This window comes from Oenanthe melanoleuca, chromosome 2 (assembly GCF_029582105.1).
Source record: "Oenanthe melanoleuca isolate GR-GAL-2019-014 chromosome 2, OMel1.0, whole genome shotgun sequence".
NCBI lineage: Eukaryota > Metazoa > Chordata > Aves > Passeriformes > Muscicapidae > Oenanthe > Oenanthe melanoleuca.
Window position 1 is genome coordinate 80689991 of NC_079335.1, and position 27568 is coordinate 80717558.

Here is a 27568-nt window from a genome sequence, read left to right on the forward strand (position 1 = left end):
TATGTTAGCATGGAGGAGAGCTTGAGAGCTATTGCTACACCCCCAGCTGTTTTCCGTGAATCTGAAGAACACAATCAGCTTAAATGTTTCTTTGAAGATAGACCATCCTTTTCCTGTGGCCTAATTTAGACTCAACATTAAAAGCATATAAAGCTAAAACTGGAAAATCAGTCATAATTAAACTTGTAAAGTATAGAATCTATTTTTCATTAAACAATCTCAAATTCTACTTTTTTCCCCCTCATTCATTGAAGTTTCCTACTTCAAATGGAAAACATTATAGCAGTGACCTACTCCGTTACGAACTCCAGCATTTCTGATCTGTAGCAAGTAGGACACCACCCGGGGGTGAAAAAAAGATGGCTTTGAATCTGACTCAAATAGTACCAAGGTCAATTTGAGAGCCTGCTGGGACTGGGATGATGCCCACAGGGACTGCAGATCTTCTGAGACAAGAGCACGGGTGCAGAAGAGCGCAGAGGCAATAGCAGGAGGACAATAACCACTGGCTTTTTGATGAAAATGAGCAGCTGTTGGGTGTTAGGGTAAGCTGCTAAATAATGCTGTTTACCACCAGTGAGTAAGCAGTTTCAGGGCATGCTTGGTAGGGGAAGCATCATAACAGCAACATGCACAATTTTGAAATGTGCAACATCTTTGATGCAGCAGGAGAAACCAGAATTGTGATATATTCAATAACCTGTTTGGCTCAGAGCTCAGGGCACAGGTTGTGCCCAGCTGATGATATGACCTCCTCCTCCTCCAGTGTGCAAGGAGCTCCCAAAATGCTACAAGACAAGAAGTCTTAATGGGTCCTTGAAAACCTGGGAACTGTGCTATCCATTCTTCAGCACCATCTCCTGGTACCCTAGCTAGCATCAAACTGGTTATCAGCAGGCAGGCCATGGCCAGCTGCCACTTGCCCATTCCTCCAAGACAAACAGGGACCCCACCAGGTCCAGGGTCCCTCTGGCACTAACAAGAAGGTGGATACATCTCAATGACACTGCAGGAACTTACCAAACTCTTTCCTACGTTGAGACATCCAAAGCTTAGACTTGAACCATTTTATGTGATACCAGGGACCCGGAAAAAAGCTGTTCTGGCTCAAGAAATGAGATGATGTATTCCCACGACCATGGTGTTCCTAACCATACCTGTGACATTGACCTATAAATACCCTTGGCTCTGCTGCCCAGAGTGCTATCTGACAAGTGCTATTTCTCTTCCTCTTCACACCTTTATCACCTTTCAGCCTTCAGGCACATCTAAGTGGCATCATCACACTCAAGTGCCTTGGATGCCAGTGCTCCATTCATTCGAGGGTGGCTTCAGGAGGACAAGAGTCCAAGTGCAAGGCACAGCAGCATCCCCACGGATGGTGCCCATGCTAATCACATGCAAACAGACTGGACTTGCACAGGGGAAGTGCAGCCCAGCCCAGCTGAGCCTTCCCTGATGGAAAGGTTTGTGTCTCACCATGGAAGCTCTGGGCAGCACTCAGGAAAACAGCCCCCAGCAAATACTGCAAGTGAGGGTCACAGCTGGTTAGGCTGCTTCTGGAAAGCAAAGCAGTTGAAGGAAATATTCCCATTAATAGAAAGAGGCTTTCTGGGGCCACGTGGACAGTTGTGGAGACCAGAGTCAGGACAATGCACAGGCTCTCATCTCTGCTTCAGCATCCCCATGTTCTGTTGTTTCATTGCTTTAGCTAATGTTGAGAAAGTGCTGACAGAGATTTCAAAGGGAAGTTTCTGGTCTAAACACATTGTTGAATCCAGGCCCTTGGTAGTTGTTTTGTTGCACAAGAGAAAGGAGGGAAAACATTGAATAAAAAACCCACTGTGAGCACTTTTCCCAGGGCACAGGCGCAATCACCCAAGGGCTGAAGCCCGGCCAGTCCTGTGCCCTGCCACTCCACCCACCAACTCCTCCACACCACCCCACTGCTCCTACTGCACCCCTGCCAGCCCAGCACCCAGCTCCAAAGAGGGGACATTTCCCAGGGATGGTGCTGGGTTATTTTGTAGAGCACAGTCTGAAGAGAATATGAAAACTACTGCTGGCAAAAGGAATTCCAACTGGGATTTTTCAGCCTGTTTTGGGAAGACGCAGTACATGTAAAGACCAAAAGAAAAAAAATCAACTTTCTTATCTCACTCCATAAAAAAGCACCTTTGAAGAACCAGAACAAACAAAATTTACCCAAAAGGGGAATAAAGGAGGACACAAATAAAGATGATAACTACTGACATTCTACTTCAAGCCAGATTTTTAGATCTGAACATGGAATTTAAATATACCATACATAATCCTGGGAGAAGTGAATTTCAACCTCTGTTACCCACATTTTTTCCTGTTTGGTTCAGTCATTTAAAGGAACAACTTTCCCCTTGAACTCTAATCATTTTTGAATGAATTATTAAACAGCCTGACTTTACAAGCAGATTTCCTTTTATATACAACAGCGCACAAATAAAAGAGGAAACTGATTAAACGGGGAACATGACAGTATTCACTTGACAGCATACTTTGTAAAAACCAAATTGGGCATGTGCGGTGCATGTGCGCTCAACTGCTGGCAAGGAGGGATGGTTTCTTTTTCCAATCTTCTTTCTCATTTAGAATAACTGTGTGCTGTTCTGGCACTTTTAATTTTAACATATCCAGCTAATTATGATCATTTTTAAAGCTGGCAGTGCCTCTTTAAAGAGATAAAATATTTTAGCTTACAATTGTATTTATTTCTATAGCTTTATTTTGAAGTAATAGAGCTTAAGTTGCACTCCTGAATGGCTTGCATTTCTTCTAAAAAACACTAGTAACTACAGAATATATAACTTATTCCTTCTCTTTGCAAACAGATTCTATATATTATACCCATAATAAAAACCAATAGATGCTGCCAGCCCTCTTTTGAAAACTCATGGCAATAGGAAGTCTATGTTCTGCAACCTCATGTACTTACTCTTGACTTACGAAAGGCTCTTTTTGAAGTCAATTATAAGCATGCAGTACCTTGAAGGGACTAAAATGGAGTAAAATAGCTAAATATGACTAATTTTTGTGTGAAAGCAACCAATTTCATAACAGCAAGGATAAATGGGAGCAGTTTTCCCCTATCTTCACATGTTAAAGCCAAGCTGCTCTCAGACTGGGTGGGCACCTGGGACCAACCACAGTTTCATGTCTGCTTGCACTGGGGCTCATTGATGACCCAGGAGCCACAACCATACACCCCCCTACTCTTCACTGTGGCATTCCTCACTTGTGTTACCTTTGCAACAAAGACTTTGCCTTCCAAGAACAATTTAATCTAAAATGTAACAGGCAGAGTTCCCTTAGCTCTGTGCTTCCTCTCTAACACATTTTATTTTCATATCCTTTCTGTCAATTTCTGCAGAGGGCACAAACATCCAGCAACTTACATGTTTGTCTTTTAGCTTCCCACATGAGTTCCATTAAAAAGAAAAAAAAAATTTAAAAAAAGATTTATGAGCAGCATGAACATACCAGCCAGCTTGCTTTCAGAAAATTACAAATCTATGCAAGAACATGATGACAAGATGATTTTGAATGAAAATAACACCAGCATAATCTAAGCCTGGGAAATCATTCCTCTGACATTATGTTCACAAAACACTAAGGCTGGGGTTTTTTTGGGTGCAAATTGGAGTGTGAATCACAAACTACATGGCAACTCAGAGCAACTTTGGTTACTCTCCTGCATTCAGAGGACCAGCACCAGCCTGCCCAGCACCCAATGCCAGCTGAGGCAGAAGCACCATAACGCCGATGCCTTGTCCTGACCCTGGGCACGGGGTGAGCTGTGTCCCCAGCGAGGAGGGGACCTGCTGCCAGTGCTACACCCGACACCCAGCAGCCAGATCACATCCCCTGCCAGCAGCACGGAGCAGGGGACACGGACACGGATCCTCTGCGGCGCGCGATCCCGAAACCGCCGCCGACGCGGATGTCCAAGGACTGCTTGCCAAGACACTGACTGCTGCACTGGGCCCTGGGGTCATACATCAAATGTTCACATGCACTGACAGATGTTTATGTTGGTCATCCTGATTTAACTCCCATTACATCATTTACCAAGCTACTGATGTTATCATAAACGATTAAACAAGCCGGCAAAGGGGACTCGAATATAAACTTGATTCCCTCATGGTATGAGGGCATTACCACTCCAGACTTGCTCTTAAATTAAACTGAACCATTGCACAGATTCTTTAATTAATTTGAATTCTGTATAAAAAAGTGCTTTTATTTTCAGGAAGACTGAATTCATTCATCATTAGACCATCACAGGATGAATGAAAGGTACTAAAAGGTAAAAGTGGGGGGTCAGACTTGGAATCACAAATTATTAGTATAAAACTAAAAACAGTTTTGCACTTTAATTAAGGAGATGCTCGGGCTGGGATTCATTTAAACTACCTTAGTTCTTCAAAGTCTGCTGCATTATTTAGTGCTTCCAGTGACTTCTGGTTTGTGTCTGGACTATTTTAACATACTGAAAATAACTGAAAGTTTTGAGGGAGCAAAATTAATAAGCAGAGGAAGTCCTCAATCTAGTGTGTACATAACATGCTTGCTGCCTGCCACTGAAAAGAGTATTATCAAATACAAGGGGTTAAATTTAAACTACATGACCGCCTCCCTGGCTGCTTGGTTGTCATTAAGTGTGGGGAGGGAATAGGAAACACTTCACACATCTTGTTTTCCGCTTCTAATATATTTTTGAGTTTTCTAGTGCAGGCTTTGCTTGGATGTGTAATCACTGTGGAATGGCTACTATACTCTTGCTTCACTGCATAATACTTTCCCTTCCTCCTTCTGTAGGATTCCTCATGAAAATAGGCACTTTGTGTTTTTGGCCCTAAGGACAGAACATAATGTACTGTCTCTAGGAAAAAATTTAAAAAAGAAAAATTCATTAAAACATTTTCCACTACTTAAAAAAAACCTCGACACATGAAGTACTACTGTATTTCTGTTGCACACATGACCTCATAGATAGATGTGTGCATCCCCACACACGAATGCATTCAATTTTCAATTTAGCTATTTATAGAACTCAATAATTTTTCCTGGCTCAAGTTTTAGTAAGCCTTCCCTGATGGGGTTCGGTTCACACGGTTTTGCAGCCCTTCATTTTGCTTCAAGTTCATATCCATGAAACGCCCTCCCTGACCCTGCCTCCTCCTAGAACCCCATTTAATGTTTTGCTAATTAAACCAGCCCTTTGCTTTACTGAACTCATCACAAAACACAGCAGGTTTTTTCTTTCCTAAGGAGCTGTGTGTGTCTTGACAATTTTTCTTACAACCTCCTAGCAGCAAAGCTCAGGGATCCAGTTGTTTCTGTCTACAATCACCCTTTTCTTGCTGATGTAACATGGAATGCACACCTAGGAGGTCTTGGCAGAGAGGCACATAAAGGTCTTCCAGCCACGCTGTTGCTCCCTTAAGTAGGAACAATGGAGGTTTGGGCAATGTTTGAAAATCTTAGAACCTTTGTCCAAGCTGGCAGCAGGGCAGTAGTTCTGGAAGATGAGCATCCATATGATGCTGCTCCACTTTCAGTGAGATGAGCAAAAAAGAATGAAGTGTTCAGAGACCTGAAGACAGGGAGAACCTTTTCTTCCTGTCTTCAGTCCCCTCATACTTCAAGAAACCTTCCTGGCCCAAGGCAAGGATGCCACTAGCTGATTTAGGATAGATGGATCCAATGGTACTTCCATCCCTTCCCATCCTCTTTCCAGCTCGCTGGGTGGGAAGGCAAGGCTGAACTGCACTGCAGCCCAGCAGCTGTGTGAATGCCCACTGAGAGCTAAAAGCCCATTTATGTAACTTCCAGCTAAGCTCTGCTTTCTTTTGGTAAGAAAAGCCATCCTGCCATGTCAAGGTGCAGTGCTGGAAAGCACAACAGCGACAAGAGGGAATTGCCCCCCTCTCCCAAAGCTCAGCTTACTTGGGCCAGGGGCATACAGTCTGCATAAAGGACAGAGAGGCAGTGCTCAGAAAGTAAAAAGTCATAAAAGTGAAAACCCAGGAGGCAGATAACAGCTTGCTGCCAGACTTCTCAAAATTTAAGTGTTGATTGTTCAGAATTTATGTCTAGATTTTTCTTAAGAATGCAATTTCCTGGCACATGGTACAAGTCGCTCTAGACCTGCATGTCAGCACAGCAGGCATCCTGTTGCAAAGGTTATTATGGAACTATTGAATGTTTTCATGCCAAATTTGTCCAAATTAAGCTGAGGGGAATGGAAATACTTTCCCTGGATAGGTGGTGGTTGCATTAGGTGGGTTTGTTTATACGGAGAATAAAAGTTACAGCTAAATATAAAAGCAGATATATCATAATATTGTCTGAGAACTTGAATAACATGTCATTCAGCCTGTGTGCTGTGGAAAGAACACGAAGGTCAAGTCTAAAATAAGATCAGTGACTGTTTGACAATAGAAACATGTAGGAGGTAGAGCAGGAGAATTTTCCACATTTTTTCAAATGGCATTTTTCTTTCAAAAAATATCCTTCTCTACCTTGCAACGGGTCTGATGCAAAAAACCTGTTGAACTTAGTGCAAAACATACTGCTGAATTCAGTGTGGTTTTGATCAGCCTCCTGGCAAACCTGTATTAGTAATTTGTGCCAACTGTTTACTTTTTGCATTATGCTCAGTTGGGAAAATGAAAGAAGGCTGCTCTGTTTTATTTGTGCTTTTAAAGAGTTTCACTTTCTGCTTGAACCCTCTCATTCTGCTTCCTTGGAAGTGAGAGACTTCAGTGAGTCTATTGCTACCTTTTAAAGGTAAGCACACCTGAATTCACAGCATCATGGAGTGCACAGAATCTTTGCCAAGGTCAAAAAAGAGAGAGGGGGTGAAAAAAAAAGCCCAGCCAAACTACTATTTTGAAATATTTCATAAAATCCAATGCATTTCTTTTAAATTTTTTTCACTCACCAAAACCTAGGTAGAAAACATGATGTCAAGGTCTTGCCATTTGTCAAAGTGCAACTTTAAGGTGGGGATTTCAGCCTCTGCCCTGCAGCAGGCATAACCATCCCTCAGCAAGTCTTGTAGAGAAAAGGAATTTGCAATCCCAGTCTTGACAGAGACAGCCAATTCCCTCTACTTTTACTTCAGTCAGTGCTGTCAGACATACTTTGTTTTGTCCCCTACATTCACTTTCAAATATAGTTACAACCAATTCCCTGTAAAACGTGTTACAAAGGGGGTCTTGCAAATGCCCTAATCCCCCTGCCAGCAGTTTCAATGCCAAAATCCCATGACTTTAAATCAAAGGCAAGAGACAGAACCCAGCCCAAGACTAAGGTCTGAAGGCCTTGGTTCCTTTCCCTCTGAGCTTGGTACACAGTCCATGTAGTTTCCAGAGCCAATGTTGAAAGATTCATTACCAACGTTTTCCTCCATGGGAGGACTCTCAGGGTTCCTGGGAGGAAGGGACTGGCAGAGGAAGGAAATGTGGGGGTAGAGCATCCTCTCCTCAGCTTCCCCACCTGTCCCTGTCCTCTGGAGACTGCACCAAAGCTCAGGGTGGCAAGGTCCCTGTGCAGGGGAGGACTTGTCCCCACTGAGGAACCTCCAGTGAGGCTGCAGGAGAGGTGAAGGAAGGGGCCAGTGCCTTGCAGCACACCAGCCTTGCCAGGGGGCAGAAGAAGCCCCAGGGACAGGCTGGCCAGAGCCCACTGTGGGCAAGGAGAGCAGGGACAGGTCCTGCTGGGTGCGTGCTCACCAGCCCCCTTCTGCTTGACCTCTGCCCTGGGGCAGACACAGCCAAAATCAGCATCACACTGAGGGCTGGCACACAGTGGCTTTGACCCTAACGATCCCACTGGGAATGCAGGATTGTTCTGGCACTATTAACAATAATTTGCATGTTGTCTAATGGCCCTGGGAGGAAAAAAATAAAAATAAAAAGGGTGGCAGGCCCTGAGGGAAGAGAAGAGGAAATGGGACTGCTGCCATTTTCTTCTGAGAGCTGGCAAAGTAAGAAGGCTGACTTTCTCAAGGAGCCAGAGGTAAAACCATTCATTGCAAAATTATTTAATCTCTAACTTAATCACCCAGCCTTCATTGCTTCAAGGCAGGATTTTGAGAACCGAAGCCATTTAACTATTCTGAAGAGCTCCTGTCAAACCAGCCTGATGGGGACCTTGATCATAGGGAACTGACTTGAGCAGGCACTGTGACAGTGACCTTCCAGGATGAGGAGTTGCTCTCAGCAGAAAGCTCTGAAGTACAGAGACAAGGGACATCTGCACACAGTGCTTCCCCATCAAATCTGGAGCCTTACATGTGAAGAGCAGTCAGTAACACTGAGCTGCCACAGTTCCAGTCAGTATTTCTTTTGTTGAGAGGAGTTTCTTCAGGGATCAAAGTCTCCTGAAAACCAAACAAGCTGCCTGTCCATCCCTTCCAAAAGAACAGGTAGTTTATTCCATCTGTCAGCAACTGCAAACCAAACAGCTCCTCTCCCACTGTCAGTTTTTGCTCTAGGCCAGTTATTAAAGTTAAACAGTTGCATTTGCAAGAATGATGTATTGTGTCTGCAGGGGGGAAGAGAAGGGAGTAGAGAGAGGGAAAAAAATACTAGCAAGTTTTCTGAAACAAACCCTAGGCCAGTATACAGAGCCTAACTAAGAGCCAGTGCTGCCTCTTCCTTTGGTGTATTGAACCCCCACAGAAGTCCCAGCCTGTAGGATGCACTACAATGTCACAAGCATCCTTCTCACTCTGTTGGGGAAAGTAAAATATATTTTTTTTTAAAAAGGCAGGGAAAACCTAGTTGCTTGTAAAATAAATACACTATTCCTTTGTGAAACAATGCACTTCAATAAGCATGAAAAAAGGTACAAAGGTATGCCTTGGCAGGTTTCCCTACCTGCCCACCCAGACTGAGAGCAGGGTGGAAAGGCCCCCCTCTCATGATCCCAGAGCTCCAGGAGCAGCTTTGCTGGCAAAGCTGAGCAGGACCAATTTCTAGAAGACTGCTGAGGTCTGGTGGGACACTGCCACCCCTGTCCCACACAGGCACAGTCAGAAGGATGTGTGTGGCATCCTGGGCTCCTCTTGCAGTGAGGATGGCTGGGGAGACTGAAAGCACTTGCAGGGAAAGCCCGAGGCAGCCTGGCTCCAGTTTTCCAGCACCCCACAGCCGTGCCCAGCCACCTGCTGTAACCAAGGCTCTGAACAGCACTCCACTGATCCCTCCCTGGGTCTGTCCCCATGCTCACTGCTGTGGGAGGCGAGACACCACCATTCCAGCACCCACACTGAAAAAAAAATAGCTATTGCCTCCAAACAGGCAAGGATTCCACACACTCAGCCCAGAGCCAGCTACGCAGGTTTTCTGCTGCAGGGATTTTTTGCAGACAGCCGTGAGCTACTGCAGAAGCCTGAACAGACCCCAGGCCGGCTCATTGACTTGCAGCCTTGATTGCCACCTGACATTTCAAGAGATTGGTTTATTTTCTCCCTTGTCAGGGCACCCTGCTGCGGCACTCCAGCCCTGTGAGGAGCAAAGCCTTTCCCCCAGCCCAGCTCCACAGCAGTGCTGCTAATTACTGCAGGTCTGGAAAACACAGAAAGGAACGGGTCAAGCTGGAGCCTGGAAATAACACAGGCACTAGGATTCCTTCTCGGTTATTCGGGACCTTGCACATCCAGCAGCAGACTGAGGATTAGATATTTGGAGAGTGTGCCTTAATGTGATGTGCCAGATCACTTCAGGAGAGGGGCTTTGGTTATGTCTGACTTGAACAAAAATTTGCAGACACTTGGAGCACAATGTAGAATCTGCTTCAGTTATGAACGAGGGAGTCACTACTCCAGTTTTTTTAAGCTGTGAGTTCATTCTTGAGAATGCCAACAGGTTTTATCTATCTACAGCACTGACCACCTTATTCTGCTATGGAAATGCCAACTCATTTATCTTTTCTAGTATATCTAGTGTACTTATCTTCAATTTATTTCTAACTCTTTTTTCTCTATTAAAAGTAAAGGGATTAGAAATAGGATCCTCTACTATGTTTTATAATACGCAGTCTGAACATGTGAAGAATATTCTTAAGAAAGGAGCTCATTCCTTTAAAGACAAAACCTGCAATAGTTATTCCATCACAAAAATCAGGCTACAGGACTGTCCCACAGATTTCACTGTCCTGCTGTCTGTGTTCTTATCCTATATTTCTAGTGATTTGTGCAAGTCTCTCCAAGGCACACAACAAGAATTTTGTCTCCTAAGCCTCAGTCCAGCAAGACAGTTAAGAGTAACTTCAAGCTCATGGTTAAGCCAAAAGGTTTGATTACTACTCACTTTTTGAAACAAAAAAGAAAGAGTTTAAAATATCTTTTTCTGCTTGCATCTGAGCATTTAATGAAGCTTATGGATGGAAACACAAGAATACAAGTGTATAAAGATACTTCCTACAGATGCATATGATATACCTACACTACTCCTTCCCTGAAGTACCACAGACAGCTTTAACATACAGTGGGAATAGAAAAGGAAAGACAAATTCCTTCTTGAAACACCCAAAGAACTGTGCTGATACTTAAAGGAAAACACAGATACCATCACTTGCCATTTCTCACTGCTCACCCTTCCCCTACATAAAAACTAGAAATCAACACCTGAAACCAATCTTTTTAATCTGCTTCCATCACAAGCATTGCTAAACATCCAAACAGTGGAGCTGGAAAACTTTAAGCCTAATTTCCATTTAACTTTTTTTCTCTTTGTTTTATCTTCTCTCCACTCAAATCTCACCCAAGATAGTTTCACAATCTGACTCACTTTGCTCTTTCCCAGGCTAGCAAGCTCCAGCAATGACAAAATGCTACAGATTTGAGCTTTATTCTAAGCTCCAAATTACTAAAGTGGACATTTTATTCAAAACTGTACTTTGTATCTCTGCTTTTTTTTTAAATGATAGACCATCAGCCCAATTCATGATAGCCCGATGAGCAACAACAAATTTCCCATATCTTGTGTGCTGTATAGCAAGAATATCTATTTCACATATGGGTTAACTGAAAAAGAGAGATAGGAAATGGGGCAAATCACTAATATCTTGTACTCAGACAAGAAGAGGAAGTTAAGTTTTGACTCTTAGTTACTTTCTCAAACAACTGTATGATGGCTTCTTTCAGTCACTACACAGGGTAAAATGAGGCCTTTTCTTTTTGATTGTACCTGGCCCACATTCTTAAATTACTCACTGAAGTACACCGAAACCCACCAAGCTGCCTTTTCATCAAACAAAACAGAATCATTCTTTTAATGCTTCCTACATTAAATAGCAATAAAACAATGCATGTACTGAAGGACAGAGACTATTTCTTTCAACTAACTGAAAATCATAGAATCACAGAATCATTAGGGTGGAAAAGACCTCTAAGATCATTGAGTCAAACCACCAACCCAGCACCTGGTTCTTTTCACAGAACTTCGATGACAAGTACAAGGAGGGTGGACTTGCAACTTTAAGTGAGAAGTGGCAATGTGTAACAGAGCTCCAGCCAGCATAGGAGTAAATTCTGTAATGTGGGTGCTCTTAGAAACACATCAAGTGCATTTATAATTACCTTAGCAAAACACATGCAGGAGAAAGTTTTCCCTGGATGGATGAGACCAGCAGCACATCTATCCCAGTATCCCCAGTCACCGACCAACACCAGGTGCTCTGGGGAAAAGCCATGGAATTGATAATTTTGAAATAGCACTACCTGGAGAAAGCTCCACCCTCAGCACCTGGTGATTGATTTCAGCAGCTGATGCTAAATTTACCCCAATGTGTATGACTGCCCTTTCAGGCAATTTGACTCAAACAGAAGCATAGATGTTTTCCTTACTATTATACATAAATATCCAAACCTTTCCTGAATGCAACTCAGTACTTCCACTCACAGCTTTCCCACGAAAACAACTTCCAAAAGTTAATCATGTGTTGCAGAAAAGACTGGTTTTCTCTATTAGCTGAAAACCTGTGGCTTTTTCATTTGATCTTATTTTTCTTGCCACATATACAAAGTAAACACAGCTACAATTGTCCAATTAAGTGCCTCTTCCTGTTCCTATTGAACTCAGTGGCAACACTTTCTAACATCAGATTTGTTTTCTTACTCATTAACTGTAAAATCCAGAAACTGGCAAGGAACTTTCCAGCAAGGGGGAATTTTGCAAAATCTATCAATATACAATAATTATGACAGCCAACTAACATTAAGATAAAATAACAGAAAATAAATTTCAGACTTTCAGATGCATTTGGAAAAGTTGTCTGGTTTCATAGTCTTTTGGGAACCAAAAGGAAAAGAAAAAAGAAAAAAAAGCCATCAGATTGTTAATGAGACTGAAAGCCAGAGTAAAATAAAAATCCGTCAAATCTGTCAACAGCATTCATGTTTGCCAAGAAGGCCTGGATGTTATCCTGCTGGGGAAGAGAAGATTTATGGCATTGCACACCTTCATCCATCCTATTATTATGTATGAAATGGAAAATAAAACAGGCTGGTACTGCCCTTAGAAATAATCAGTATTTTGCCGCCACAGAGTAACAAATGTTGTTATTACTATTACTAAATCAGCAGGAGGGCAGCCACGAGGTGCTCATAAATAAATTATTTTTAAAAAACCAACAAGCCAAACAGGGCTGGGCTCCACCCTCCCAAGGGTGTGAAGGAAAATAAAACAGGGATGGAGGTGGGCAGGGCAAGGCCAGACCTGGCACACACAGTTCCTGATGGCAGCACCCAGCACCCTGCCCAGCACCCAGTGCCAGCAGCTGGGATGGAAGGGACAGTCAGGAAGCTGAGGACTGCTGGTCCACCTTGGAGCAGAAAGCAAGAACCAGAATGTCTCACCATGGGATGGAAACGAATCAGGCAAGAAGGATGAAAGGATAGTCATTATTCAGTCAGATCTTTCACACTGTTTTGTAGCTCCATGACTGCCCAGGCTGCTGACCCAGTCTGGGGCTACCTCAGGTCAGAAGCCAGTGGCCACTGCCTTACCAGAGCCCTGGGGCAGGACTGTGGTGCTCAAAGACTTTGGGCTGGTTGGGCGAGGGGGCTGCAGGGCAAGAGGGGAGACCAGGACGCACAGGACTGCTGGCATCTGGCACCAGCAAGCAGAGAGCCACCACTCCAGCCACCAGCCAGCATCCCTGGGTGGCGATGGCAGAGCACGAGGCTGGCTTTGTGAGCACCAGGCACAAACCACCAGACGAGACCAAAACCACAGCAGAGGTTTCAGAGCGGTACCTGAGCGCCACTCCCGTTTCTACATCCACCTCCCTCCACCGTGCCAGGTCCAACCTGCTGAGACAGATGGCCCTCTCATCAAGGACACCTGTACTGAGCACAAGGGTTTAATGTTTGCAGTACAAAGTTCCAAGGGCTGCCTTAGGAAGCCCAGGCCCTGGGATCTGGCCGCTGGGAAAATGCTTCTGCTCCACATGCAATTTCACACATCATTGCATAGGTCTTGTGATTCTCCTGCTGGAGCCGTGCTCTGCCATCGGAGGAACGCTTGTGCCTGGGCAGAAAAATTCAACTGGGTTTTCTTCATGGATTACTGACTCCGAATTTCAAGCTACATACTTACAAAACTAAGCTCCTTACTGTCCAGCAGAGCTAACACAGCAGCTCAGGAGATGCCTATGTTAGTGCAGGCACAGAACAAACTTCTTTCTCAATACTGAAAGTAAAATAAAACTTTTTAATAGGATTGCTGTTTGAAGTTTACAGTTCTTTGCAAGATCAAGGCAAATGACATCATCTCCACAAGTGAGACCCCTGGTTCTGAAATTTTAAAGGTCACAGTCAATACAGTATTTTTGTTTTTTTAGAAATAAAACAGACTTCTGAGAAAATATGCAGCCTACTGTTTTTGCAAGTTACAGAGAAAGCTATTATAAATGAAAGGGAATAGAGAACCACAATCATTTTCTCCTTCTGCCCTAGCTCTTCTCCTCCTTGCTTCGGCACAGATCCTCCACAGAATGCATTTCTTGCTCTTCAGCAACAGCAAAAAGAAAAATATTTTGATAATATTTTGAGAATACGATTATAAACCCACAAAGCCACAAAAACTGGCAAAGGACCTAGAAGGTGCAACACTTGAAACTGCCAATTCACTTATTTAACTGAGTGGATTTCAGATAGTTTCCTTTTACCAGTCAAACAGTGACTTGGGGTTAGCCCCACTGGGGATTGAGTTGTTAGAAGGCTGCTAAAGAAAGTCAAAGCTCCTCTGCTCCAGGCTCTCCTTGGCAAAGCTCGTGGCATCCCAAAGCTAGGTGAAGTCCTGTGCTGAAAGAGCAAGAGGCTTTTGCTTGGGACTAGCACAAGAAGCAGCATGTTGTGCAGTGGGAGCCTGGCAGAGCAGCCCAAATCCAGAGTCCAAAGGGAATGGGATTTTGGTCAGTGCCCCACACACAAGCTCTGGAAGGGCCCTGTGCCACCCTGATCCATGATCTCCAGCTCTGTCCTGGAGGCAGATGCATCTGCCATGCCTCACCTTCATGACACAGCCACGGACCACTGCAGGGCACAGCAATCCAAGCTTCCTTTCCAAAGTGTGCCACCAAGCAAAGAAAATTAATGATTTACTAGGCACAAAATAAAAGAGGAAGCTCAGTGATTAGGACAGTCAGCTCAGGAGAAAGGAAACCTGGGGTCTCGTTGCTTCTCTAGGAAGCATTGATTCATTTGGCTGTGGACAGCCACCTGAGAAAACACATCAGACTGCAGGAATTAGACACCCTAGCTCTTCCTCCTCCACCAAATGAAATCTCTCCCCTGTAGAATTAGGAGCCCTGTTGCCAGAGGGGGAGACACTTCAGCAAATTCAGCAGCCATCTGGAAGGTGAAACCTCCTGAGATGCTGGAGATTTGATGTGCCACTGCCAGGCTGGAGAGAGTCTCATTGCCAAAGCTCAGGAGAGGCCAAAACTAAGGAGCAGCCAGGAAAACTGGGGGCTTCTCCTCAGATGTGTTTGCAGGCAAGGATGGCACCTAAGTGACAGCAGCTGGGCCAGAGGGTGCCTGCCAGCTTTGGGACAGGGAGGTTCTTGGGAATGGTGTCCCACACAGCCCTGAAGTGCCTCCCTTCTCCCATGGCAGAAGCAGCTCCTGACCAGCCTGGGTGAGGAACAGTGAGAAGTCAGGGACTTCCATCACCACCCTGGCTAGGCAGGTTCTCAGGGGATGCAAGTGCTTGTGTTCCACCTAAGGTCCACCTCAGACATCTAAATCCTTCCCCTTAACTCTCAAGCAGAATATAAAGGAATAGAATCAAATGAAAACACATGGCCATTGCATTCCTGGTTAGAATGTCAATATAGTAACTCAAAATTAACTGTTCCTGGCTAAATTTTCTCTACTTCTCTCACCTGGGCTCCTTTTCATATTTTACATCATGTCTATGTAAATGTGACAGTGCATGTGTCTCCTTCTGTAGTGCTCATGCTCTTGTTTTTTTCTTGAACAGCTTGGGGAGAAAGCCATATGTTGGACGAGAAGTGCCCAGAGCTAAGCATGGCTCCCACGTCTGTTAGGTTTTGTGCCCAAAGAGGGAACCCCTCACTGCAAGACAAACACAGTTGTTTCCCCACACCGACTGCATCCCTTCAGTGTTCCCCATGTCAATGTCAAAAAAGTTGCCAAGTGTGACCGGCCACTGCCAAGCCAGTCCTTCTGCAGCTCTGGAAATCAAAATGAAGCCATTAAGTTTTTAATCAGAAAGCATACATTATACCAAGTACCACAAAATTGCAGAGATGAGCTAGTTCTCCTCTTTTTTCTTTTTAAATTCAATTAAGATGCTATCAGGCCAAAGTACAATATTGCGGTATCCTGGCCAAAGTGAAAATCTTTGAAAGTGGCATTTATTTGCCACCAGAACCACAAGCTAATAATGCAGATTACGTGCAGTGCCCATCTGTTGCTTTTTCTAAGTTTTGAACAAACCCATGAGGCCGTGTATTGTAAGGGCATTAACAACCCCAGACACCATTATCAGCAATGTCTAGTGCCTAAAATTTATACTCCACCAGCTATATCCCCCTCCCACCCTGCCCTTCGATGCGCTTTCCTTCTTTGTTCCCCTTGCAATATAAAGAATTCACATCCTGAAAACATGCTGCCAACTTATAGAATGGATTCAGACCAAACAGACAGACAAGAAAAACCAAATTTCAGGCCTGAGTGTAAGACACAGGCCCACCCACTCATGAGACACAAGGTCCATGCTGCCCAATTTACCTGCTGTGTAAAACATACTCTCATGACTGACTGTGATGCTCTCTTCTCTGGCACTGTGCAGCCTACAATAAACTTACCACTCCACAAAGTACCAGGGAGCCAAAATATAAAGGAGGAGAAGGGCTCCTGCCTGTTGTAGCACCCTGCATGACAGGGAGATCTTTTCAAGTGTTTGTGCTGAAGTCCTACAAGCAAGACCACATACAAGGCTACTTTGGAAGAATCCTTTATGAATAAGGCTCATACGTGGGGTATAGTGCAAGAGGCAAGTTGAAGACCGAGTGCATATATTAAAGCATCCTGACAGATCTTGAAATCTAGAAAAAGAAAGGAAAAACAAAAGAAAAATCCACTGCCCCAAGCCCTCCTTGATTTCTTCTGCCTGAAGAGAGGATCCCCAAAGCTGTGTTTGCAACTCCGTGTTACTCTTTTGTTCTTTGTAACCAGCTAGAAGGGTTTGCCTGTGTTTAATGCTAGGGCTCAGAGGTACCAGCCATTTACCAGAGAGACAGGCAAAAGCCACCTTCAGGTAGTATTCTGCACATCTTCCACGTGTACATTACAAATAACAAGCAACAGTAAACAAAAGCATCCAAATTCTGGAGCTTTTGTTGATAGGAAACCCCAATAAACAGTTAAATGGCTATTGATAAGAGGTATCCTTCCCTTTTAAAGTCAGTCATTGTTTCCAGTCTGAGTTTCTTGTACCTCTAACTGTCGAGCAACAGCTCCAGCACTCACCTCCTCTGGCCAATCACGCCTGGTAACACCTGTCCTTTCACATTCTCGGTTTTATTCATTATTTATGTTTCTCTTTACACAATACACCCACAGGACAATACATCTCCAGCATGCTTACAATTTGATCCAAAGCTCACTGGAGTCAACAGGATGACTTCACTGGCTCTGGAGCGAACCGAGGGCCCCAGCTCCGCAGACGGGCTTCCAGCCTGAGGAGGGACTTACGCACAAGTTAGGCATCCCAGCCCAGAAGTGCACTCACAAAATCCCTAACCCTTTAGCTGCTCGTCTCTGAACCAGCCAAGGTTTCCAAAAGCCTGAGCCATTCACAGGTTTGGTTTTTTTCCCTCCAGTTATCTGTTTTGTGAAAAAAGACCGCCACAACACTAACAAACCCTCTGTAGTGGTCCATGAACCTGGGGGTCAAGGGATAGACCTCCCTCTCCCAAATGTGGTCCCAACAACCAAGTGCTGGAGTCATTCTGTGTGTATGTGTGTATATACATAAGTGTGTGTCTGTGTATGTGTGTGTATTTGTATATAATACACAGACACACACGCACACACACACACATTTTTGCTCCCCCTTCTGGCCCCATGAATCTTGATTTTTTTTTTTTTTTTTGTCTTCTTGATGGAAGCAGAAGAGAACAATCCTGCCTCCAGTGTGACTTGTATCCAGGGATCAGCATCACTCCTTTGGGAGGTACATAATGTGGATTCCTGCTGAGAAAAGGGCCCCAAAGCCTTGCTCCCTCTGTTGTAGCATCAGGAGATGTCCTCTGCATCCCTGGACACGAATCCCCTTTATTCGGGTGGGTTCAGCAGCAGGGAAGGCAACACCTTCATTTTTTAACAGAGATGGTCAATGCAGGCAACACATTATTCAGCCTAACACTGATTTACCAAGAGACCCAGTGATAACAAACACCAGGTTTGAAAAACATGTTAACTGGGAAACATACATGTAATTTATGTTTTTTTACACACAGGTGTGCTGTGCATTTGAGTCAGCTTTCTGTATTTCACAGGGGACCAAACCTGAAACTGCCAGTGTCCTACCTAGCTGACCTCCATTTCTAGGTGAGTTATGCCAGCTCTCAACCTAGGTTTCTTCTTCAGTATAACTTTTGCCAATTCTCCCACCATACCGGTAATATCATAAGCTTTACACATACAACAGGTTTGGTTTGTGGGAGAGCGACTGGGACCACATTTTGTTCCAGTATATCAACTAATAAAGGAAAAAAAGGAAAGAAATACCCTTCTAATTCAATGCAGTTACTTATTCTGGAAAGAGAGAGGGACAGAAAAAGGAAAGGCTTTTGACTGACTACAAGTGAAAAAGCTGTCCACTTTCCACAACTGGAAATCTTCCCTCTCTAGTTGATGCTGAAGCCTGCCCCAGACAGAGGTGATCTCTACCCCAGAAACACAGCCACCCCTCAGATCACAACAAACACTCATTTTCCAGAACAATCACACAGACACGGCTCCCAGCACCTTTGTTTCATCTCGAGATGAAGATTTTTCACTCTAGACACATTTTATACCATAAAACCCCACTGCAGTGACAAGCACAGCTGCAGACACTGTCATTGATGGCCACCTGCTTGCTGGTAACACTGGGATCCCGTGTTTGTTGCACAGCAGTCTGGTGCATCACCCTCTCAGGCAGGGACACTGCACACATGCACACACACACACACACAGGTGGTCCCTGCTGTCCCGACACTGCCTGGGACCTGCTGCCATGTGCCTCTTCTCCCTGGCAGCTGGATGAGCATCTCTGCCACCTCCTCCCACCCGACTGCACTGCCTTGGCCAGGAACCTGCCTTGCTTCTGCCCACAGGCAAGGGTGGACAGGAGAAGTGGAGACCACGGAAAGTGGAGACTGCAGATGAAGACAGTGTCTCGCTCATCTCTTTCACTCACGAGCTGTAGCTGTTCCCCCACCTCAAACCACTCCACCATACCCTGCATGAGGTGAAACTTGACAACTGGCAAAAGGCCTGTGCTGCTTTGGCACATCCCAGCAGAGAATCCCCTGGCAAACCTTCCGCTCCCACTAGCGCAATCTCCGGGGCACTGCCCATCCCAGGGTCCCACCAGCCACGGGCTGGATCCGGGGGAGGAAGCGAGCAATCGGGGCACTCACCCAGCCTCCGTTGTCCTGGATCCAGTTGTGCAGGTGCCGGTTCAGGTACTCGGTCATCCAGGCGGCGATGCTGTCCACCAGCGGAGACATCTCCCGGTTGACGCTCTCCACGCACATCACACCGCCAAACTCGAAGAAGGCCACGATTCTGCCCCAGTTAACCCCGTCTCGGAAGAGCTCCTCCACCACGGCCACGAAGCGGCTCCTGGCCGTGAAGGGCGTCAGGTGCAGCTGGCCAGACATTTGGGCAAAGTCCCTCTGGTAGCGCCGGGAGAACTCGTCGCCCGCCTGGCGCAGGACCAGGTGCACGACCTGGGGTGCGGGGCTCAGCCCCTCGGCCGGGGGCCCGTGGCTAGCAGCAGCCGAGCCGGGGGGCTCGGGGTGCGGAGACACCGGCCCAGTGTGGTCGGAGGGAGTCCCAGCAGCAGCAGCAACCGCAGCAGCAGCAGGAGCAGAGAGACCTGGAGGCAGGGGTGCCCTGTCCTCGCCGGCAGCCCAGTCGTATCCCCTCTGCGAGAGTTTATAGTGGATGTACTTCAGCACTATCTCCCGGTTATCGTAGCCTCTTCTCCCCGGATGAGCCATAATTCCCAAGAGGAAGCAGCAAGAGGAAGGGAGAGAGGAAGAAGAGGAGCAGGATGAACCCAAAAAAGTAAAGCAGCCAATAGTAATAAAATTAATAACACCAAAAATTATAATCCAGTTATTGTATTGGACACGGTTTCATTCATGCTGGTGTGGGGGTGTTCTCGGGGTCTCGGAGGTACTTTTGTCTTCTCAGTGTTTCCTCCTCGGTTTGAGATGCACGGCATAAATAGGGATTAAAATGCTGTAAATACTTTACTTCCAGGTGCACATTTATTACTTATTATAAATTTACTTTAGGACCATTTCCTCCTCGGTGTTGAAACACATCTTAAAAAATATTATACCGACTCAAAATCAGGTGCATTTTCCCCTAGGTGCTGGACTACCACGGACACGAAGGAGCGGACGAACACACACTGTAAAAACTGCAATTCAACACGATTTGCTAAGCAGCCTTGGATGGACGTTAATCCAATGCACTTTATGCTAGAAATCTCAACACTAGGTTTTGGGTTTTTTTGTTAAGTTACACAAACTAAATTTCCTCTGTAAAGTACTTACTTGGACTATAAATATGTTCCTCTGTCAAGTTTCCTCTAAAAGAAAAATAGCAACAATAAAATCCAAACATCACAAGTCTTCAGAAGCGTTAAGTTCTGGTCGCTTTGATGCTTCAAGTCACCAAGGGGATGGGAAAGGGGCAAAAAAAAAATTTCTACGATTTCAAATGTCTTTTCCCAGACTCCTGTTTAACAGACATCTCCAAAGATGTGTCAAAGCTCAGAAAATCCCGCCTCGCAGCCCGGGAAGGCGAACAACCCCAAAGAGACGGAAAATCCTGGAGACCAGATGAACCACATTTGAATCCAAGCTCTCGCAGAAGTGCTCTGTTTTTCCCTCCAGTGCAACGTACAGACATATGCATTTACGTAGTTTCATTCAGACACCGATCGCAGAAACCCGGTGCTTCCACACACACGCACGCACACACCAAAAAAATTCAAAATTAAAAAAAAAAAAATTGTATGTATTTAGGAAATTAATTCTTTTTCACAAGAAAAAGCGACAAAAAATTAATTAAAAAAACGAAAATAAAAATAAAGAAGGAAAATTGCTTTTGACTGCTGCCATTTCCCGAGCAGCTTTGTATCGGCGGAGGAAGAGCCCCCGGCGCTGCCGAAGAGGGGCGCGGACGGGGCGTGTGTGCGGTGTGACTGGTGCCGATGGGGACCGCGGCCGCGGCGCCGCTCCCGCCCGCCCGCCCGCCCGCGCAGCCCCGCGCACCCCGCCGGCTGCGGGCGGCTCCTCCGGGCGCTCCGCGCTGCTGCTGCCGCCGGCGGCGGCGGCGGCTCCGGACGGCGGCGGCTCCGAGCGGCGGCGGGCGCGGGCGGGGAGCTCTCCCGGCGGCGGCGGCGGCGGCGGCGGCGGGGGGAGCGGAGCGGAGCGGAGCGGAGCGGCGGGGGCGGGGAGAGGCGGGGAGGAGCGGAGCCCGAGGGGGAGGCTCCGGCCCCGCGCGGCGTAGCCGGGCGCGGTGGTTTCCTAGAGCTCCGCCTCACGCTTCATTCAAGAAAAGGGGGAAATGGAGGAGGGGGGTGCTTAAAAAAAAAAAAAAAAGACAGAAAAAAAAACCTAGGCGGCGGCGGAGGGGGAGGCGATGAGCCCCCCGCGGTCCGGGCCCGCCCTGCACCGCGGCGCGGCGCTGGGGCCGGCGGAGGGGCGGCGGGGGAGGCGCGGAGCGCGGCGGAGCGGCGGGCGGAGGGCGGCCCCGGGCCCGTGCGGAGGAAGCGGCGGCGGGGCCGGGGGCTGCCGGCCCTCCGCGGCCGAGCGCGTCCAGCCCCGCGCGGATGCATTTAAATAATTATTTCTTTAATAAATGAAACGGGGAGGAAAAAGAAATAGAAGTCCGGATGCATCTTTTTAAAAAGCAGAGTGGCCCGCTGCAGGGCTCCGTGCATCCCGGCTCGGGGCTGTGCGCTGGCCGCAGCCCCTGCGCGGCCGCGGAGCGGAGCCGATCCCGCATCCCGGCCGTGCGGGGTCCCGCACACCTGCTCCGCCCGCCCGCCCGGTGCTCAGGGGGTGGCTTGGGTTTTAAGACTTTTTTGTACAAACGGAGCTCTGGTTTGTCCCTGCGCCCGGCCTGAGGAATTGTTTTACACTGAAGAGGGGCTTCTGAAGCTGCGTGAAGATGAGGTCAATCTGGAGTTGACCAAAGAAGCAGAATTAACCTTTAAAGCTGGTTAAACCCACAGAGCTGAGAAATAGCGATGGCTCAGCCCCCCTGCCATCCTCGGTGACACTGGGAGCCAGGGATGTGTGATGCTGGGGCTGCCCCAGGTGAAATGGGGCACTACAAGCCGAACGGGAGCAGGACATTCCCGGCACCTTTCTCTGCTCAATACAGGGGGAAAAGAGACGTTTGATAAATTCTGCCATTTCTTGTCGATATAAGGGTGATTGGGATGATAATTTCATCTGTAAACTACCCCAACCTAAAAGGAATAAAATGCATAAACAAAGCTGTGGCCATGAGTTCGCTTGGACAGGGGGCACTGGGCATGTTTGCACCCTGCCCTCCAAGTCTGCTTTTAGAGATGGTTCCTTCAGGCACAGACCTGTATATGTGTATGTGTGTATATACATAAGTGTGTGTCTGTGTATGTGTGCATAGTTCAAGTGTAGCTGCTCCTTGAGGAAATGGCACTGGTGTGAGAAGGGTGAGCAGCTTTCCCTCCGGCAGAAACGAGAAAGATTCCCCTAAACGGAGCTCACCTGTGCCTCGCTGATCCAGGGATTTGTTTCGAGGCAGCACCGAGGAATTGGTTTCTGACATGTACGGAACAGCCCCGTTCCAGGTGCCGGAGGAGGCGTTCAGGGTGTTTAATTGTGCTGGCGTCTGTTTTTTAGGGGGGCACGGGGAGGCAGTCGGCACCATACCTAGTGCCAGCATCCTCCCCTCTCTCCCTGTCTCCTCTCCATTTCCCTGTCCCTCCTCTCCTCTCCGGCGGGCGGCTGTTGCCACCCAGCGGCCACCGCTCGCCCGGGCTCGGGGCTCGGACCGCGCTCCGTCCCTGCGGGAGCGAGGAGCCAGCTCGCCTCGTACCGCCCGGGAAACGGAGCGAGCGAGAGGTGCCCTCTGCCTGTCTTGTGTGCACTGCCGGTGGTGAAACGGGGCTGGCTGTGGGTGGCTGAGTTCTAGGGTTAGGACGGACGGGGACTGCAGGACAGCAAGTGAAACGAGTTCAGGTAAGACTGGTGATACCCTGCGCAATCGGGGACTAAGGGCTGTGCCTCTCCGGGGCGTGTGTGTAACTCACAGCATGGTTTAATGCTGGACCACAAGCTCATCTCATCCACATCCATATGAAAAACTCCCAAAAGTAAGGTGCTTGCGATGAGCTGAGGGATGGCTTCTGATGGCACAAATACAGACAAGAGATCTATCAACAAAGTAACATCATAACCTTTATATTCTTGCACCGAAAGGGAACAAAGAAAATGAGGTCTTTCAATACTGAAAGCAGCCTGACATTTCCATGTGACCATTTCCATGGTTTAAATGGAATTAAGTGATACAGGAAATCAGAACGGCCATAACCAACCTGGAGCTCATTCAATCTGTGCTGGTGATTGAATCTAATGCAGTTGGTATTGCAACTGAAAATACATTAGAGATGTTGAGTATGTTATATTAGAGATGTCTGGGTATGCTGCACAATTACAGTCTAGCAAGATCAGTTTTAAAGCGCAAAGAGTTAATCAGTGTGGGACGGATGCAAAAGATGCATATAAAATCAATGGGCTTTTGTAAGGAGGAATTGAAAATATCACTCTTTTCACTTACAGTATTTAAAGATATTTTTCATGTAGAAATGCAAGTGAGGCCAGCTAAATTATCAGAATGCAATGAGGACACAATCAGTAAAAGAAGAGTTTCATAATTTGTAACTGATTCCTGATGGAAACAGGTACAGCAAAATTTTATGAGATATTCTGTTTGAAAGGGATTTAGTGATGTTGCTTTTTCCTCACCAGCTCCACATTCAGCACTTTGCTATAGGAATAATAGCTCCCAGCATTTTTTAAAATTTAATAGAAAAATAGTGGTCATGGTTTACCAGAAGGCTTGCTAACACTCAGCACAGCTGAGACTGTACCAAAAATACGAAAAACACAAGGGAAAATCCTGGTAAGTGTTTGCTTTAAGCAAGGGTATTCGTGTTGAGTCATGGGAAACAAAAACTGTGCCTTGAAGAATGACAAATTGGGACTCTGTAAAAAAGCAAAACAAAATTATGCACATTTAAAGCTTTGTTCTTAACATTAAACGTCAAAAGCATTGCATCTGACCTGTACGGCTCTAATTGAAGGGAGCGGCATCTTAAAAGCAATTATCATGCTACCTGAATGGGTGATAAACATCTATTACAGTGTCACGAGTTTGCATCACAGCACTGCTTCTGACTTGTTTGTCTGAGCTCAGCAGGATAAAACAACAGTTAAAAAGACATCCAAAACAAAGGCAATATGGTTCTGGAGGCAGATGGAAGAAATGGCAAGAGAAGCTCAGGGTTTATTAAGGAACATGCAATCAGTGCATAAAGTCAGCTAAGAAATCATTATGGGGCTTTTAGGTAGCAGAGTAAGATGCTGACTACTCCAGATCTGATGCTGCAAGTCCTTCCACACACATTTACCTTTATGTGAGTCAGCCCACCAAAGTTAATGAGACTTAAAAGAAGAATTAGCTGTACGAAGAATTGGAGCTTCATTAGGAATACAAGCAGCAGCTCACCTGCAGAAAGCTCTTTTGACACTTAAGAGAGGTGAAAGAAAGCATTGCCATCAGGCATCAGTCAGGTCTGGTAGCATGAAGGACAGATTATTTTCTTGAGATGGCTTTTTTATCCATGCTCAGGCAACTGACCAGACAGGATCCTGGAAAGCCTGCTCCTTGTTCAGTGGCTTCCCAGATGCCCACTGCACAGCAGATCTATTAACAAGTGATGTAGAAAAGTTTGTAATGCCTGGCAACTCTAAACTTCCCAACAACCTGAAAGCAGACACCTTTTCCCTGTACCTTTGTGTTAACATCAGTAGACTTTCAGCAGCAATCCTGGTTCCTGGTGACCTGCCCACCCTTTTATTTCCTTGGCTTACCTGCAGGGAAGTTGGAAAGAAGCACATGATTGTTTAAAGCCCTGCCTGAACAGGCACAAAACAAGCAGGATGTGTATTTGCACTCACAGTGAGCAAGGACGTTGCCACTTTTTTTTCTAAAAATCTGCAGAAGTTTTCTATTCTGGAAAAAAATTAAAACCACCATCGCCACCAACCAAAAAACCCAACAACAGTAAACTAAATTTGAGTAACCTGAAAGAAGCATTTAGAGGCAAATACAATATGACATAGGCAAATACAATTATGACATCTGAAGAGGTCCATTGCCTTATAGAGTTGGAGCACAGTTTAAATACTGGCTTTACTGAAAGAGTCCACTAAGACTGTGTCCACAGGTAGGGAATTTGCACGTATGCAAATTAGCAAGCCACTCCTCACACAGCCAATGGCTCTGTAAATGCTTTTTGTGCCGTGTCCAGTGAGGCATCTGTCTGTGCCACCCACTATGGCTGTGCTTCCCTCAGTTCCAGGCATTCAGTGCTGCTCCCTCCCATGCCAGCATTCATTCACTCTGCATGCCTTTGTTCCTGCAAGAGCTTTCTAACTTGCCCTGAGTAAAACTAACCGCCAACCACATGACCTTTCATGTTTGTTTCTGTCCATGAGACCACAATACCCACGGATCTATGGTATCTCTGCCAAGCTGGATGAAATGCCTTGAAAGCGATATTCTTGTAGAGACTTGCACAGATGCACATAATTCTCTGCTATCAGGTGCATGCCACCATTTATTGCTCAAGCTCTTTCATCTGGTTTGCTCAACATGTGGCCCAACATTGCTGCCTAGGAAGCAGCTGTCTGTTGTATAGAATGCTTTAAAAAACAGTTTTCTGCATGTATAAAGTATGGGAAAAGGTACTACCCATGAAGCCTGGATGCACATTTTCCTCATTCTTAGCCAGGATGGTGGCAGGCTAACCTGAACAAACTTCCTCACTTCTTCAGAGTGCATTCCTAATATAGGAGATTGCCTTTCATCCTGCCAGTGTTGCAAATGCTACAGGTGTGGAGTGGATCCTTTTTGGCTGGAAGCGCTTACAGAGCAGATAATGCTACTGTAAAACACTTAAAGCATGCCCAACCTGCAATTATGGTTTATTTCATGGGGTTTAATTGCACTCATCAGGAAAGGCAGCTGGATGAGATGCTTGGATAATATCCTTAGGGTCCAACATAACAAACAGCTCCTGGCTTTCAGATGTCTTTTACTGTACTCATCCCTCAACCATCTTCACTTCTTGTGAGGATCCATAGGTCCCCTGGTTTGGATTGGAAGGAGGCAAACAGCTGCATCCAGCCCTGGATATCTCTTTGTTTGACATCTCTGCTTGTCTGTGTGGCAATAGGGTCTTGCCTTCACAAGAGCTGAGCTGTCTCGCCACCTTTCGCAAGACACCAACCTGTGCTTGTGACTGAGGCAGTGCCGCCCATGCCCCGTCCTTCTGCTGTGTGGAAAAGGGTTGGACACCAACTTCCCAGAGGAAACTGCAGAGGAGCAAAGCAGGCAGCTTCTGCATGAAGGAATAGGAAATTGAAACAGTCTTCTAGGCAAACAGGAACATCCATCTCTGATTCATCAACTTTTATTACGCCTGCTCAAATTTCTTAAAGTAAAAAGGGGGAAAGCACATTTTTGAGTAAATGCTGTTTTAACAACTTTCTTTGAAGCACCTGTTAGCTTTGAAAAGGCTGCTCCCCTCAGCTGCAAGTAACTTCTGACATTAAAAATTCCATTTTAGACTTAATTTTATATACATTATTTACAGCTGATATCTTTATAGATTTAGCATCTTTTTTTGGTCAAGGGAGTTGATTCTTGGTGCTTGGTAGCATGATTGCGTTAATCATGTATGTTTTGCTCTCACCCCTTACGTTTATTTACATTGCTCTAGCAGCATGACTACAGAATCAACTTCAGAATTAGAACTGGAAAGGTTTAAAATTTACATGGGGATTCCCCTCCAAGCTGAAAACAAACTTGTTTTCAACTTAAAAAAAGAAATTTCAGACTGGATTGGCATTCTTCTACCACAAAGGAAACTTAATATTATATTCATCAAGGTTTTCCCAAGCAGCAAACCTTCCCAAACCTATGAAATGAATCTTCCACATCAAATTAGATTCTGCTCCGTCCCCCCCTCCAAAAATTAGATATGCATCTTTTGGGTTTAAAAAAAAAAAAGTATTTGCACTTTCCACTTCCTTCAGTGCAAGTTTCATCCAAAAGCTTACCAACATTATTTCCCCCCACCGCAGACTATAACCCACGGTCGACCTTTCCCACCAATTTAGAGCAACTTAAGTTGAAAGTAGTAAAAGAGAGGATGAGAGGCATGGCAAGACAGACACCTCATTTGAAGTCCCCCTCCAGTGACAGAGGAAAGGAAATTACTTCATGAGGTTTTTACTACTAGCTTTTGACAGACAATCACGCACACACCTACTCTACAGCATGCCTGGTACTGGCTGGGCAGGAAAAAACTCAATTAAATGGAACAACAAGAGAATTTTATTTCACTTACAAGGCTAAATTATGAAAAAGATTGAGGAGAAATCTAGTTTGGCCTGCTACTTGTACTGAAGTGGAAAAAGCAGG

At 45.8% G+C, this 27568-nt stretch overlaps 1 protein-coding gene and 1 long non-coding RNA gene across 2 annotated transcripts in view; both read right to left on the bottom strand.

Annotated features, from left to right (window-relative positions):
- BCL2 (BCL2 apoptosis regulator) overlaps positions 1-21150 on the bottom strand; it is a 95109-nt gene extending 73959 nt beyond the window's left edge. The window contains exon 1 of the mRNA XM_056483621.1: positions 19207-21150. Coding sequence (XP_056339596.1) covers positions 19207-19791 — 585 coding nt within the window. The 5' untranslated portion in view covers positions 19792-21150. The remainder of the gene's footprint in view (positions 1-19206) is intronic.
- A 2784-nt stretch (positions 21151-23934) lies between these two features.
- Positions 23935-26480, bottom strand: LOC130249138 (uncharacterized). Its single transcript, XR_008839746.1, has 3 exons — positions 26373-26480; positions 24872-24951; positions 23935-24784 (listed from the first exon to the last, which is right to left on the bottom strand). It is a non-coding gene; the product is annotated as an uncharacterized LOC130249138 (long non-coding RNA).
- Between the last annotated feature and the right edge of the window lie 1088 nt (positions 26481-27568).